Source organism: Bombina bombina, chromosome 1 (genome assembly GCF_027579735.1).
Source record: "Bombina bombina isolate aBomBom1 chromosome 1, aBomBom1.pri, whole genome shotgun sequence".
In the NCBI taxonomy this organism is placed as follows: domain Eukaryota; kingdom Metazoa; phylum Chordata; class Amphibia; order Anura; family Bombinatoridae; genus Bombina; species Bombina bombina.
Window position 1 is genome coordinate 1,110,056,654 of NC_069499.1, and position 16,886 is coordinate 1,110,073,539.

General features: G+C 41.8%; 1 protein-coding gene across 1 annotated transcript in view; it reads right to left on the reverse strand.

Moving 5' to 3' along the window:
* NPEPPS (aminopeptidase puromycin sensitive) overlaps positions 1-16,886 on the reverse strand; it is a 471,919-nt gene that overhangs the window by 100,768 nt on the left and 354,265 nt on the right. Inside the window, exons 15-19 of the mRNA XM_053697681.1 lie at positions 13,364-13,503; positions 13,026-13,160; positions 12,648-12,867; positions 7,312-7,454; positions 7,178-7,234 (exon numbers count right to left, since the gene is read on the reverse strand). Coding sequence (XP_053553656.1) covers positions 7,178-7,234; positions 7,312-7,454; positions 12,648-12,867; positions 13,026-13,160; positions 13,364-13,503 — 695 coding nt within the window. The remainder of the gene's footprint in view (positions 1-7,177; positions 7,235-7,311; positions 7,455-12,647; positions 12,868-13,025; positions 13,161-13,363; positions 13,504-16,886) is intronic.

A 16,886-nucleotide genomic window follows, 5' to 3' on the forward strand; every position in this document is an offset into this window, starting at 1 on the left:
CTTGTCCCAAGGGAATCCTGCAGATTCACACCAACAGATATACCAAATTATGTGGTAATTTTTCTGGTTACAGGCTTTCAGGCCTGAACAAGAGTATTAATAACAGAATCTGAGAACCCTCGCTTTGATAAGATCAAGCGTTCAATCTCCAAGCAGTCAGCTGGAGTGGGTCGAACGGACCTAGAACAAGAAGGTCTCTCAAAGGTAGCTTCCATGGTGGAGCCGATGACATATTCACCAGATCTGCATACCAAGTCCTGCGTGGCCACGCAGGAGCTATCAAAATCACCGACGCCCTCTCCTGATTGATCCTGGCTACCAGCCTGGGGATGAGAGGAAACGGCGGGAACACATAAGCTAGTTTGAAGGTCCAAGGTGCTACTAGTGCATCCACTAGAGCCGCCTTGGGATCCCTGGATCTGTACCCGTAGTAAGGAACTCTGAAGTTCTGACGAGAGGCCATCAGATCCATGTCTGGAATGCCCCACGGTTGAGTGACTTGGGCAAAGATTTCCGGATGGAGTTCCCACTCCCCCGGATGCAATGTCTGACGACTCAGAAAATCCGCTTCCCAATTTTCCACTCCTGGGATGTGGATAGCAGACAGGTGGCAGGAGTGAGACTCCGCCCATAGAATGATTTTGGTCACTTCTTCCATCGCTAGGGAACTCCTTGTTCCCCCCTGATGGTTGATGTATGAACTTGGCCCTCGCTAGCTGAGGCCAAGCTTTGAGAGCACTGAATATCGCTCTCAGTTCCAGAATATTTATCGGTAGAAGAGATTCTACCCGAGACCAAAGACCCTGAGCTTTCAGGGATCCCCAGACCGCGCCCCAGCCCATCAGACTGGCGTCGGTCGTGACAATGACCTACTCTGGTCTGCGGAAGGTCATCCCTTGTGACAGGTTGTCCAGGGACAGCCACCAACGGAATGAGTCTCTGGTCCTCTGATTTACTTGTATCTTCGGAGACAAGTCTGAATAGTCCCCATTCCACTGACTGAGCATGAACAGTTGTAATGGTCTTAGATGAATGCGCACAAAAGGAACTATGTCCATTGCCGCTACCATCAAACCTATCACTTCCATGCACTGCGCTATGGAAGGAAGAGGAACGGAATGAAGTATCCGACAAGAGTCTAGAAGTTTTGTTTTTCTGGCTTCTGTCAGAAAAATCCTCATTTCAAAGGAGTCTATTATAGTTCCCAAGAAGGGAACCCTCGTTGACGGAGATAGAGAACTCTTTTCCACGTTCACTTTCCATCCGTGAGATCTGAGAAAGGCCAGGACAATGTCCGTGTGAGCCTTTACTTGAGGAAGGGACGACGCTCGAATCAGAATGTCGTCCAAGTAAGGTACTACAGCAATGCCCCTTGGTCTTAGCACCGCCAGAAGGGACCCTAGTACCTATGAGAAAATCCTAGGAGCAGTGGCTAATCCGAAAGAAAACGCCACGAACTGGAAATGCTTGTCCAGGAATGCAAACCTTAGGAACCGATGATGTTCCTTGTGGATAGGAATATGTAGATACGCATCCTTGAAATCCACCTTGGTCATGAATTGACCTTCCTGGATGGAAGGAAGAAGTGTTCGAATGGTTTCCATCTTGAACGATGGAACCTTGAGAACTTGTTCAAGATCTAGAGATCTAAGATTGGTCTGAACGTTCCCTCTTTTTTGGGAACTATGAACAGATTGGAGTAGAACCCCATCCCTTGTTCTCCTAATGGAACAGGATGAATCACTCCCATTTTTAGCAGGTCTTCTACCCAATGTAAGAATGCCTGTCTTCTTATGTGGTCTGAAGACAACTGAGACCTGTGGAACCTCCCCCTTGGAGGAAGCCCCCTGAACTCCAGAGAATAACCTTGGGAGACTATTTCTAGCGCCCAAGGATCCAGAACATCTCTTGCCCAAGCCTGAGCGAAGAGAGAGAGTCTGCCCCCCACCAGATCCGGTCCCGGATCGGGGGCCCGCATTTCATGCTGTCTTGGTAGCAGTGGCAGGTTTCCTGGCCTGCTTTCCTTTGTTCCAGCCTTGCATAGGTCTCCAGGCTGGATTGGCTTGAGAAGTATTACCTTCCTGCTTAGAGGACGTAGCCCCTGGGGCTGATCCGTTTCTGCGAAAGGGACGAAACTTAGGTTTATTTTTGGTCTTGAAAAGACCTATCCTGAGGAAGGGCGTGGCCCTTGCCCCCAGTGATATCAGAGATAATCTCTTTCAAGTCAGGGCCAAAGAGTGTTTTCCCCTTGAAAGGAATGTCAAGCAATTTGTTCTTGGAAGACGCATCCGCTGCCCAAGATTTTAACCAAAGCGCTCTGCGCCACAATAGCAAACCCAGAATTTTTTCGCCGCTAACCTAGCCAATTGCAAGGTGGCGTCTAGGGTGAAAGAATTAGCCAATTTAAGAGCACGAATTCTGTCCATAATCTCCTCATAAGAAGAAGAATTACTAATAATCGCCTTTCCTAGCTCATCAAACTAGAAACACGCGGCTGCAGTGACAGGGACAATGCATGCAATTGGTTGTAGAAGGGAACCTTGCTGAACAAACATCTTTAGCAGACCTTCTAATTTTTTATCCATAGGATCTTGGAAAGCACAACTATCTTCTATGGGTATAGTGGCGCGCTTGTGTAGAGTAGAAACCGCCCCCTCGACCTTGGGGACTGTCTGCCATCAGTCCTTTCTGGGGTCGACTATAGGAAAACAATTTTAAAAATATGGGGGGAGGTACTAAAGGTATGCCGGGCCTGTCCCATTCTTTACTAACAATGTACGCCACCCGCTTGGATATAGGAAAAGCTTCGGGGGGCCCCGGGGCCTCTAAGAACTTTTCCATTTTACATAGTGGTTCTGGAATGACCAGATAATCACAATCATCCAAATTGGATAACACCTCCTTAAGCAGAGCGCGGAGATGTTCCAACTTAAATTTAAAAGTAATCACATCAGGTTCAGCTTGTTGAGAAATGTTTCCTGAATCTGAAATTTCTCCCTCAGACAAAACCTCCCTGGCCCCCTCAGACTGGTGTAGGGGCCCTTCAGAAACCATATCATCAGCGTTCTCATGCTCTACAGAATTTTCTAAAACAGAGCAGTCGCGCTTTCGCTGATAAGTGGGCATATTGGCTAAAATGTTTTTGATAGAATTATCCATTACAGCCGTTAAATGTTGCATAGAAAGGAGTATTGGCGCACTAGATGTACTAGGGGCCTCCTGTATGGGCAAGACTGGTGTAGACGAAGGAGGGGATGATGCAGTACCATGCTTACTCCCCTCACTTGAGGAATCATCTTGGGCATCATTTTTACTAAATTTTTTTATGACATAAAATACATATAGTTAAATGAGAAGGAACCTTGGTTTCCCCACAGTCAGAACACAATCTATCTGGTAGTTCAGACATGTTAACAGGCATAAACTTGATAACAAAGCACAAAAAACGTTTTAAAATAAAACCGTTACTGTCACTTTAAATTTTAAACTAAACACACTTTATTACTGCAATTGCGAAAAAGTATGAAGGAATTGTTCAAAATTCACCAAAATTTCACCACAGTGTCTTAAAGCCTTAAAAGTATTGCACACCAAATTTGGAAGCTTTAACCCTTAAAATAACGGAACCGGAGCCGTTTTTATATTTAACCCCTTTACAGTCCCTGGAATCTGCTTTGCTGAGACCCAACCAAGCCCAAAGGGGAATACGATACTAAATGATGCCTTCAGAAAGACTTTTCTATGTATCAGAGCTCCACACACATGCAGCAGCATGCCATGCTGTCCTCAAAAACAAGTGCGCCATACCGGCGCGAAAATGAGGCTCTGACTATGATTAGGGAAAGCCCCTAAAGAATAAGGTGTCTAAAACAGTGCCTGCCGATATAATCATATCAAAATACCCAGAATAAATGATTCCTCAAGGCTAAATATGTGTTAATAATGAATCGATTTAGCCCAGAAAAAGTCTACAGTCTTAATAAGCCCTTGTGAAGCCCTTATTTACTATCTTAATAAACATGGCTTACCGGATCCCATAGGGAAAATGACAGCTTCCAGCATTACATCGTCTTGTTAGAATGTGTCATACCTCAAGCAGTAAGAGACTGCACACTGTTCCCCCAACTGAAGTTAATTGCTCTCAACAGTCCTGTGTGGAACAGCCATGGATTTTAGTTACGGTGCTAAAATCATTTTCCTCATACAAACAGAAATCTTCATCTCTTTTCTGTTTCTGAGTAAATAGTACATACCAGCACTATTTTAAAATAACAAACTCTTGATTGAATAATAAAAACTACAGTTAAACACTAAAAAACTCTAAGCCATCTCCGTGGAGATGTTGCCTGTACAACGGCAAAGAGAATGACTGGGGTAGGCGGAGCCTAGGAGGGATCATGTGACCAGCTTTGCTGGGCTCTTTGCCATTTCCTGTTGGGGAAGAGAATATCCCACAAGTAAGGATGACGCCGTGGACCGGACACACCTATGTTGGAGAAAACAACATATAAAGCAAAATTGATCAAATTCCTTAAATGACAGTTTCAGGAATGGGAAAAAATGCCAGTGAACAAGCTTCTAGCAACCAGAAGCAATAAATAATGAGACTTAAATAATGTGGAGACAATAGTGACGCCCATATTTTTTAGCGCCAAAAAAGACCACATTATTTGGCGCCTAAATGCTTTTGGCGCCAAAAATGACGCCGCATCCGGAACGCCGACACTTTTGGCGCAAAAAAAACGTCAAAAATGACTCAACTTCCGGCGACACGTATGACGCCGGAAACAGAAAAAAATGTTTGCGCCAAAAAAGTCCGCGCCAAGAATGACGCAATAAAATGAAGCATTTTCAGCCCCCGCGAGCCTAACAGCCCACAGGGAAAAAAGTCAAATTTTAAGGTAAGAAAAAAATTGATTTATTCATATGCATTATCCCAAATATGAAACTGACTGTCTGAAATAAGGAACGTTGAACATCCTGAGTCAAGGCAAATAAATGTTTGAATACATATATTTAGAACTTTATATAAAAGTGCCCAATCATAGCTTAAAGTGTCACAGAAAATAAGACTTACTTACCCCAGGACACTCATCTACATGTAGTAGAAAGCCAAACCAGTACTGAAACGAGAATCAGTAGAGGTAATGGTATATATAAGAGTATATCGTCGATCTGAAAAGGGAGGTAAGAGATGAATCTCTACGACCGATAACAGAGAACCTATGAAATAGACCCCGTAGAAGGAGATCATTGAATTCAAATAGGCAATACTCTCCTCACATCCCTCTGACATTCACTGCACGCTGAGAGGAAAACCGGGCTCCAACCTGCTGCGGAGCGCATATCAACGTAGAATCTAGCACAAACTTACTTCACCACCTCCATAGGAGGCAAAGTTTGTAAAACTGATTTGTGGGTGTGGTGAGGGGTGTATTTATAGGCATTTTGAGGTTTGGGAAACTTTGCCCCTCCTGGTAGGAATGTATATCCCATACGTCACTAGCTCATGGACTCTTGCTAATTACATGAAAGAAATGTATTTTGTGTTAAATATCCCTTTAACAGTAGCTTTCTAATAAATATTACTTGTAGAATCATACTAAGAAAATATTTGTAAAAAAATTATCTATGAAGAGGAATGGGGATATAACAAATATATCTTGCATAATGTGTGATAAGAACTTAATTGTTTTAACTCATATGTGGCTAAACATTTGTCACTGAGGATCTGATTTTCAAAAGATTGACGGGACCGTTGGGAAACTGCTTCGATGGCCTCGTCTGCATCGCAGCCTGACGGTCCATGAGAATATTAAAAAAAGTGGCGTGTTTGAGCAATGTCACTCCCATAGAAGTCAAAGGGAGGGTGATGTCGCCGCCCACATCAACAACATTGCTGCTCATCTGCGAAGAGCCCTATTTGAAGTGTGCTTACACAGCGCAAACAGTGCGCTCACTGAAACTAAAATTTGTTTCAGTGTAGGCACACTTCCCACCTACTTTAACTAGCTCAGGCAATGTAGTCTCAGCAGCTGATCTTGTGTCGCTGTGAGCAAAGCAAAGTGCAGGCTACCTCCACTTGCATGCCTCGCTAACTCCCCCTAAACGGCTATAACTACGTCACGCCTAAGCTACAATCCCCCCTGCACCACCTCGCTACCTCCCACCTACACCTAGGTCATGCCTAACCTACATACACCCGGAACGTCCAGCTAAGTCTCTAATACCGCCTACACTGACGCAATGTCTAAACAACACTCCCCTGTAACACCAATCTAACTGCCTACTAGGGATGCACCAAAATTTTGGCCGCAGAAATGTTTCGGAAAAAAATGGCATAATCGGTTATTATGTTTTTCGGGTTTCTTTTGCCTGTTATTTTTAGTAAAATTATTGTGTAGCATATTTCAAATTCAATGCTAGCCTACAGCTGCTGTTTGAGTTCATTACTTGACTTACTGTTATGCACATTATAAAAGTTTTCTAGGACTATACAGGATAATTGGTAAAAGAAAAAAAAACAAAAAAAAAAAAAACTTAAATCCGACGTTTATCAGTTTAGTGTTATTTTGCAATTGTGGGGTACTTCGGATTAGGGGTATTAGGATTAGCAGTTAGGCAGACGGGATCATTTACTATACATCGCCAATATGGTTGACCAATGGCGGGTATAGTAAACGCTTCTTGGTGATGCGGCTAGGTCGGAAGCTTGGAATATTCCGACAAGCTCGCACGACATAGTGGCGGATCCCTTTGAATATTTCTCCGCCTCATAGCACATTTGATCATCGAAGCCTGAAAGTCCATTAAGCAAGATGGTTTCCACTTATAGCAGTGTTTCCCAACTCCAGTTATGATATAATGAATATCTGGCCTGTTAAGGGTCCTGAGGACTGGGTTTGAGAAACAAAGGGAAATGAACGTCAAAATTAAACTCTCCTAATGGTGTCTGCCATCTTATATATATATATATATATATTTTAATATTTTCTGTAGTGTAGGGGTCTCCCTCCCTGATCATAATATAGGGCCTCATTTGCTGTTACAATAGAAGAGATAAAGAGAGCAAGGTAAAAATAAAGAAAAGAAACGGTCTCCCACTCACTAGTGCCAAGTAGCCCACATGTGCAGAAGCTTTTCACTGTGTAAATCCTAGCTTCCTCTGCTTCCTTACCTTTAGCATAGTGTCCAAAGTTGTATTGTCTCCATGCTTCAAAACTGTCACATACACCTATAAACAGAAATAGCTACAGTAAGTAGAGGCTGGGGAAGCAGAAAATTAGTTGGATACAATGGAATGACACTGACCGGGCTGCGTAAATCTGCACTTAAAATGTTCTTTCCCTCCACGTGATCCTTGAAACGTTTTCTGGCTTCCTCCAAAGTGGGTTTGTGTCCAGCCTTCCCCAGCTTTCCTAAAACCAACCCCCTCAACAAAGCATCCAGGTGACCTACAAAATAACACAACATAAAAAATACAGTAAATAGTTATGAAAACCAAAGCAATAGCATTTTTTCCCCATATGCTGGCATTAATAAATAGTGGTTACTGCCATTGCCACTTTTTGAGTGGTCAGAAATACTACTGCTTATCTATATATCTTTGAATGCTCTAAGTGAACAGTTAATCAAGAATTTGCAACCAAATAATAAGAGCAAAAAAAGAAAAAAAAAAAAGGTAAAATAAAATATGCCAGCTAGTCTCCTTGCTTTGAAGTGGTAAGGATACAACTTGACCAAATACAGTGTTCAGCATAAATATCCTTCAATGCAGAGCAATTAGAAGAGGGGGGAGAGATCTAGAATTTGTGAAAATAGAATTCAGAACAGCGCCTAGATCTGTTTACATGCTGCACTATAAAGGACCCCCTAATTAGGTCCTGGGGAGTAAGACAGTACAAAGGATTATAGGAGCGCTAATGAAGGCTAAAGTAAACTGCAGGTTCCTTAATATCGGTTACACAAAACAATAACACCAATTATGATGTATCCAATAAGTGCAAAAATATAACAAGAGAAATGTGTAAAATGTATCCTTTTAATAACACACAAGAATTTTAAAAATTTTCTTTCTAAAATCACAGAGTATTAATACAACCGGATCAGACAACTTCACTGATCACGACTTAACTAATGACGTAGGGGTCACTAATAGCATAAGAAAACTACTATTCTGGTAATGTTACAGCCGATTGAGGCAACTTTGTGAAATACTAAAAAGTGCATAAAAAAGGGAATGTGATAGTGAATTGAAACCAAAATCACAATTACATATACAAAAATATTATTAATTCTTAGGTGGGTGTACAATAGACACACAAAAATGTGGGAAAAAAGAAAAAACAAATATAATCACTTGTGAGAAAAATGTGTACCAATAAATGTGTACCAAAAAATGTGTACAAAAAATATATACCAAAAACTATATATAATACGATCTAATACCAGTATGATCTGTGAATGAAATCAAAAATAAAATGTGATATACATATGTATCAGAGGACAGTAAGTTTCCTAAGCAAATTTCTAAATGCTATAATTGTCAAAACACAATATCTGGCAACATCTGGGAATGACAGAAAAGATAAAAAATTGGCAATAATAAAACGATGTTGACAATAATAAAACCAAGGATCTTGCAACTGGTCCCACATCTATAAGCTTGTAAGAAGTACATGAAACATTTAGAACATAAATTATGCTTACCAGATAATTTCCTTTCCTTCTGTATGAGGAGAGTACACGGCTTCATTCCTTACTTGTGGGAAATACAGAACCTGGCCTGCAGAAGATGGCAAAGACACCACAGCCAAAAATAGCTCCCCCCACTTCCCTTATATCCCAGTCATTCTGCCAAGGGAACACGGAACAGTAGGAGAAATATCAGGGTATAAATGGTGCCAGAAGAACAAAACAAAATTTAGGTCTGCCCTTCGGAGAATACAGGCGGGGGCTGTGGACCCTCCTCATACAGAAGGAAATTATACCCAAGCTCCAGAGGACACTGAATAAACAGGAGGGCAAAAAAGAAGGCGGACCCTAAAGACCCAACAGACTGCAAAACCTTTCTCCCAAAAGCTGCTTCAGCAGAAGCAAAAATGTCAAACTTGTAAAATTTAGAAAAGGTATGTAAGGAGGACCAGGTAGCCGTCCTACAAATCTGATCCATAGAGGACTCATTTTTGAAGGCCCAAGAGGAAGCCACTGCTGAGGGGGCTTATGTCCCGCTGTCTCATAAGCTAAGCGAATAATGCTCCTCAACCAAAAGGATAAGGAAGTGGACGAGGCCTTCTGCCCCCTATGCTTCCCAGAATTGACAACAAAGAAGAAGTCTGTCTCAACTCCTCTGTAGCCTGAAGATAGAACTTCAACTCCCGAACCACATCCAAATTATTAAGCAATCGTTCCTTCGAAGGAGGAGGATTAGGACACAAGGAAGGAAGGAACCACAATCTCCTGACTGATGTTGCGATCTGAAACGACCTTAGGAAGAAAACCTAACCCAGTACGAAGAACAGTCTTATCAGTATGAAATACTAGGTAAGGAGGCTCACATTGCAAGGCAGCCATTTCAGAGACTCTGTGCGCCGAAGCCATAGCCAGTAGAAAAAGAACCTTCCAAGACAGTAATTTAATGTTGACTACATGCATAGGCTCAAACGGAGCCTTCTGCAAAACTTTAAGAACAATATTTAAACACCAAAGAGGATCGCTAGATCTAAACACAGGCCTGAATCTAGCCAGAGCCTGAACAAGAGACTGAAAATCTGGAAGCTCAGCGAGCCTCTTGCGCAGTAAAACAGAGAGGGACGAAATATGTCCCTTAAGGGAGCTAGCAGAAAGGCACTTCTCCAGACCATCCTGGAGAAAGGAAAGAATCCTGGAAACCCTGACCTTAGGCCAGGGGAATCCACACTCTTCACACCAGAATAAGTAGGTCCTCCACACCTTATGATAGATGTGACGAGTAACCGGCTTACGAGCTTGATTGAGTGTATCAATAACTGTCTCAGAGAAACCTCTCTTGGCTAGGACTAAGCGTTCAATCTCCATGCAGTCAGCCTCAGATAATCTAGATTTTGAGAAACAAAAAGGACCTTGTTCCAGCAGATCCCTGCGACAAGGTAACTTCCATGGAGATGACTAAATCCCCACTAGATCCGCGAACCACATCCTTTGCGGCCACGATTGAGCAATCAGTATCACTGATGTCTGCTCCTGCTTGAAGCGGGCCACTACTCGAGGAAGGAGAGGTAATGGCGTAAAAAGGTATATGAGACTGAACCTCCAAGGCACCACTAATGCATCTATTAGCTCTACCTAAGGATGCTTGTATCTCGACCCATACCTGGGTAGCTTGGTATTGAGACGGGACCCCATAAGATCTATCTCCAGAGTCCCCCACGTGTTGCATATCTCCACAAAAGCCTCGGGATGGAGAGACCATTCTGGATGAAAGGATTGTCAGCTGAGAAAATCCGCTTTCCAGTTGTCCACACCTGAATGTGGATTGCTGACAGTGAACAGTTGTGGGCCTCTGCCCACTCCATAATCTGGAGATACCTCTGCGTCCCTCCCTGGTGGTTGATGTAAGCCACCGAGGTGATATTGTCTGATTGGAATCTGATAAACTGGGACAAACCAAGATGGGCCGAGCCTTCAGAGCATTGAAGATTGCTCGAAGTTCTAGAATGTTGATCGGAAGAGAGCTCTCCTCCCGAGACCAAAGGCCCTGAGCCTTTTTGGTTCCCCAAACTGCTCCCCATCCTGAGAGACTCGCATCTGTAGTCAGAATCTCCGAGGATGGTCTTAAAATGGATGTCCCTCGGGACAGGTGATCTGGACAGAGCCACCAAGAGAGCGTTTCTCTCGACCGGTTGTCCAGAGAGATCTGTTGAGACAGATCCGAATGATTGCCACACCAACGTCGCAGCATGCACAGTTGTAACAGTCTGAGATTGAACCCAGCAAAGGGAATTATGTCAATGCTGGACACCATGAGACCAATCACCTCCATACACTACCCCACAGAGGACCTTGAGGAGGTCCGGAGGGCAAGACATGCTGAAGCCAGCTTGCAGCATCTCTGGTCTGAAAGAAATATCCTCATGACTAGTGAGTCTTTTATAGTGCCCAGGAATTCTACCCTGGTGCTTGGAATAAGAGAACTCTTTTGTAAGTTTATCTTCCATCCATGGGATCGAAGTAGAGAGAGAAGATATTGCGAATGTTCTTCCGCTAGATGAAACAATGGTGCTTGTAACAGTATATCGTCCAAGTAAGATGCTACTGCAATGCCCTGTTCCCTCCTTTTTTGGAAACCCAAAAAGGTTTGAGTAGTATCCCAAGTATCCCTGAACCAAGCTTCTGAGAAGAGTGAAAGTCTGCCCCCTACCTGATCCATAGATGGTTCGGGGACGACCCCTTCATGCTGATTTGTTCCAACCTCAGCCTATGAGCCTCAGAAAAACATCTCACACAACGCAGAATAATCAAATAAATATTTATGAGATTAATCCCCACTGTTCAATAATCCCCCCTCAGGAGATATTAACCCTTGATTCCATACAGATAAAAGGAGCCACACTGTGACCCTGTCTTGTGTTATGTGTGTATAAATAAATGAAACAATCTTACCGGAATCTATGCCGTTCCGACACTTCTCTGCCAACCTCCTGTGACGAAAGGCAAAAAATGACTGGAATATGAGGGAAGTGGGGGAGGTATTTAAGCCTTTGGCTGGGGTGTCTTTGCTTCCTCATAGTGGCCAGGTTCTGTATTTCCCACAAGGAATGTAGCCGTGGACTCTCCTCATATTAAGGAGGAAATATTCATTATTTGTTAGAAGCTAAAAAGTCAGTCAAGCTCCGCCCACCTTCTGCGTGTATAATTTGGTATGTTAAGTTTCTCCAATCACGACTGACTCGTGATTTGTGCATGTGCAATTTGAAATAGCTGACTTAAAAATATTAAACATGCACTGTTAAACATCACACAAGAAAACAGCTGTGGGTGGAGCTTGGTGGCCAATTTCAGCTGCTAACAAACAATGATTATTAAAAAGTTTCATGCACTACTAACAAGCTTATAATAGATAGGAAACCAGTTGCAAGACGCTGGTCTGGTACATAACAGTAAGTAATAACGAATAAGTATTGGGTCTAGACTGTCCGTTTAAGTACAAAAGATGTCACGTTGTGCCAAACAAATAAAAACAGCTTAGCACTGAAAGGGTTAAAGCTTTGAAAGGCATCAGATTTGATGTTAAGGGGACAAGGTGAGATAACAACCCTGGGTTCACCTAGAAGGCCCAGTAGAGCATGAAAAGGTGCTAGGAGACTCGGATGAGAGAAGAAGACTTTTTCCAACCACTACATGGTCTGCCACAAAGGACTTGGAGACAAATCATTTTTCCAGAAGTATTTGACTTGTACATTTAAACAAATTCATTATTTTTTCAAGGCTAGTTTTTTGCATGAGAAATTAAAAATTGAACAGTATTACCATTTCCATAGTAAATGAGCTAATCAGGTATTTGATATTAAACATAATACTAGCTACAACTGTATACTAAATGTGAAAAGGTACCAGAAAAGGTACCAAAATTAAGCTAGCTCTTATATATTTAAACGGCAATTACCCACCTTCTCCAGGTTTTGGGTCCCATCCCAGACGCTGCCCTATAGGTGTGAAGACATCTCTGATAAAGCCTTGGATCTCCTCATGGAATTCTGTGTGGGACAGCAGTGTTGACAAAATGCCTAGATTACAGCTCAGGTCACTCCACACTGTATAATTAGGCTCATTTATAAAGGCCTCCATGACTTTCAAGACTTCCACCGTGCTGATCATCCCTGCACGGGCCTGAAGAATACAGTGGGCAGAGGAGTAAACATTATTGTAGATGTTTAAGTATCTCTTGCATAAAATGCAAGAAAATGATGAAGAAAGTGAGTTAAAGGGTATCATTAAAACAAATCTTGTTAAAAAATTTTTTTTTTTATCTGAACCCTCATACTTACCAGAGAAAACAGATCATTCTGTAGGCCCAGCCTGTCAACAGGCTGAAGGGAAAGGTCTCTGATTCCAGGTAACAAATTTTCCAACATGGATGGACTGTACTGGGTTCGATAAAATCCTACAGTACCAGGGTTTAACTGTAAGGAAGAAAAGAGGGAAATGTAATCTAACTATTTCACAGTGATTTTTTTTTTTTACATTCTACGACACTACAATACAGCTAACCTCTATGTGAAACACATTCTAATTGCAGTTTTTTATATAACTAAAGTGAATACTACATAAAAGTCTAGTCTAATGCACCACTTATCTTCACATATTTACTTTCAGCTTTACTCACTTTTACCCACTGATCTGGCTCGACTCCTTCCAGAACCACAGTCATTTCCTCTTTATCTAAAAGAACCTTCAGTTTGGCAGAGGCTGGTGCTTCACTTGTGCAGATACTTATAGGTACCATCCACTGCGGACAATGGTCTCCTGAGAATGTTGTAGATTACATTAAAAAAAGAAAACTGCAAAAAGCAAAAATTGATAAAGAAAAAAAAACTGCAAAAAGTGGTATTAAAAAGCAAACTATGAAAAACTGATCAAAAAAGGCTTAAGCTGGGAAAAAACATAATTTATGTAAACTTACCTGATAAATTCATTTCTTTCATATTGGCAAGAGTCCATGAGCTAGTGACGTATGGGATATACAATCCTACCAGGAGGGGCAAAGTTTCCCAAACCTCAAAATGCCTATAAATACACCCCTCAGCACACCCACAATTCAGTTTTACGAATAGCCAAGTAGTGGGGTGATAAAGAAAGGAGTAAAAAGCATCAACAAAGGAATCTGGAAATGATTGTGCTTTATACAAAAAAATCATAACCACCATAAGAAAAGAGTGGGCCTCATGGACTCTTGCCAATATGAAAGAAATTAATCAGGTAAGTTCTTACACAAATTATGTTTTCTTTCATGTAATTGGCAAGAGTCCATGAGCTAGTGACTTATGGGATATCAAATACCCAAGATGTGGAACTCCACGCAAGAGTCACTAGAGAGTGAGGGATAAAAACAAACAGCCATATGCTGCAAAAATTAATACACAACCCAAAATATAAGTTATTCTCATGAAGAAAAGAAAAACTTAAAACATAGGCAGAAGAATCAAACTGAAACAGCAGCCTGAAGAACTTTTCTACCAAAAACTGCTTCTGAAGAAGCAAATACATAAAAACGGTAGAATTTAGTAAATGTATGCAAAGAAGACCAAGTCGCCGCTTTGCAAATCTAATCAACTGAAGCTTCATTCTTAAAAGCCCACAAAGTGGAGACTGATGTAGTAGAATGAGCTGTAATTCTCTGAGGCGGGGCCTGACCCGACTAAATAAGCTTGATGAATCAAAAGCTTTAACCAAGAAGCCAAAGAAATAGCAGAAGCCTTCTGACCTTTCCTAGAACCAGAGAATATAACAAATAGACTAGAAGTCTTTCTGAAATCTTTAGTAGCTTCAACATAATATTTCAAAGCTCTCACCACATCCATAGAATGTAAGGATTTTTCAAAAGAATTCTTAGGATTAGGACACAAGGAAGGGACAACAATTTCTCTACTAATGTTGTTAGAATTCACAACCTTAGATAAAAATTCAAATGAAGTCCGCAAAACCGCCTTATCCTGATGAAAAATCAGAAAAGGAGATTCACAAGAAAGAGCAGAAAGCTCAGAAACTCTTCTAGCAGAAGAGATGGCCAAAAGGAACAACACTTTCCAAGAAAGTAGTTTAATGTCCTAAGAGTGCATAGGCTCAAATGGAGGAGCCTGTAACGCCCTCAAAACAAAATTAAGACTCCAAGGAGGAAAAATTGATTTAATGACAGGCTTAATACGAAATAAAGCCTGAACAAAACAGTGAATATCAGGAAGAGTAGCAATCTTTCTGTGAAATAAAACAGAAAGAGCAGAGATTTGTCCCTTCAACGTACTTGCAGACAAACCTTTATCCAAACCATCCTGAAGTAACTGTAAAATTCTAGGAATTCTAAAAAAATGCCGAGAGAATTTATGAGACGAACACCATGAAATGTAAGTCTTCCAAACTCAATAATAAATCTTCCTAGAGACAGATTTACAAGCTTGTAACATAGTATTAATTACTGAGTCAGAGAAACCTCTATGACTTAGCACTAAGCGTTCAATTTCCATACCTTCAAATTTAATGATTTGAGATCCAGGTGGGAAAAAAAACGGACCTTGAGACAGTAGGTCCGGCCTTAATGGAAGTGGCCAAGGTTGGCAACTGGACATCCAAATAAGATCTGCATACCAAAACCTGTGGGGCCATGCTGGAGCCACCAGCAACACAACTGATTGTTCCATGATGATTTTGGAGATCACTCTTGGAAGAACTAGAGGCGGGAAGATATAAGCAGGTTGATAACACCAAGGAAGTGTCAGCGCATCCACTGCTTCCGCCTGAAAATCCCTGGACCTGGACAGGTATCTGGGAAGTTTCTTGTTTAGATGAGAAGCCATCAGATCGATTTCTGGAAGACCCCACATCTGAACAATCTGAGAAAACACATCCGGATGGAGAGACCACTCCCCTGGATGTAAAGTCTGACGGCTGAGATAATCCGCCTCCCAATTGTCTACACCTGGGATATGAACCGCAGAAATTAGACAGGAGCTGGATTCCGCCCAAACAAGTATCCAAGATACTTCTTTCATAGCTTGGGGACTGTAAGTCCCACCCTGATGATATATGATGACATATGCCACCGTTGTAATATTGTCTGTATGAAAACAAATGAACGGTTCTCTCTTCAACAGAGGCCAAAACTGAAAAGCTCTGAGAATTGCACGGAGTTCTAAAATATTGATTGGTAATCTCGCCTCTTGAGATTTCCAAACCCCTTGTGCTGTCAGAGATCCCCAGACAGCTCCCCAACCTGAAAGACTCACATCTGTTGTGCTCACAGTCCAGGTCGGCTGAACAAAAGAGGCCCCTTGAACTAAACGCTGGTGATTTAACCACCACGTCAGAGTGTGTCGAACATTGGGATTTAAGGATATTAACTGTGATATCTTCGTATAATCCCGGCACCATTGATTCAGCATACAAAGCTGGTGAGGTCTCATGTGAAAACGAGCAAAAGGAATCGCATCTGATGCCGCAGTCATGAGGCCTAAAACTTCCATGCACATAGCCACTGAAGGGAATGACGGAGACTGAAGGTGCCGACATGCTGCAACCAATTTCAAACGTTTCTTGTCTGTTAGAGACAGAATCATGGACACTGAATCCATCTGGAAACCTAAAAATGTGACCCTTGTTTGAGGAATTAAATAAAGTAAATTGATCCTCCAACCATGTTTTCGAAGAAACACTAGTTGATTTGTGTGAGATTCTGCAGAACGTAAAGACTGAGCTAGTACCAAGATATCGTCCAAATAAGGAAACACCGCAATACCCTGTTCTCTGATTACAGAGAGTAGGGCACCTAGAACCTTTGAAAAGATTATTGGGGCTGTTGCTAGGCCAAATGGAAGAGCAACAAATTGGTAATGCTTGTCTAGAAAAGAGAATTTTAGGAACTGATAATGTTCTGGATGAATCGGAATATGAAGGTAAGCATCCTGCAAGTCTATTGTAGACATATAATGTCCTTGCTGAACAAAAGGCAGAATAGTCCTTATAGTCACCATCTTGAAAGTTGGTACTCTTACATAACAATTCAAAATTTTCAGATCCAGAACTGGTCTGAATGAATTTTCTTTCTTTGGGACAATGAATAGATTTGAATAAAACCCCAGACCTTGTTCCTGAAAAGGAACCGGCATGATTACCCCTGAAATCTCCAGGTCTAAAAT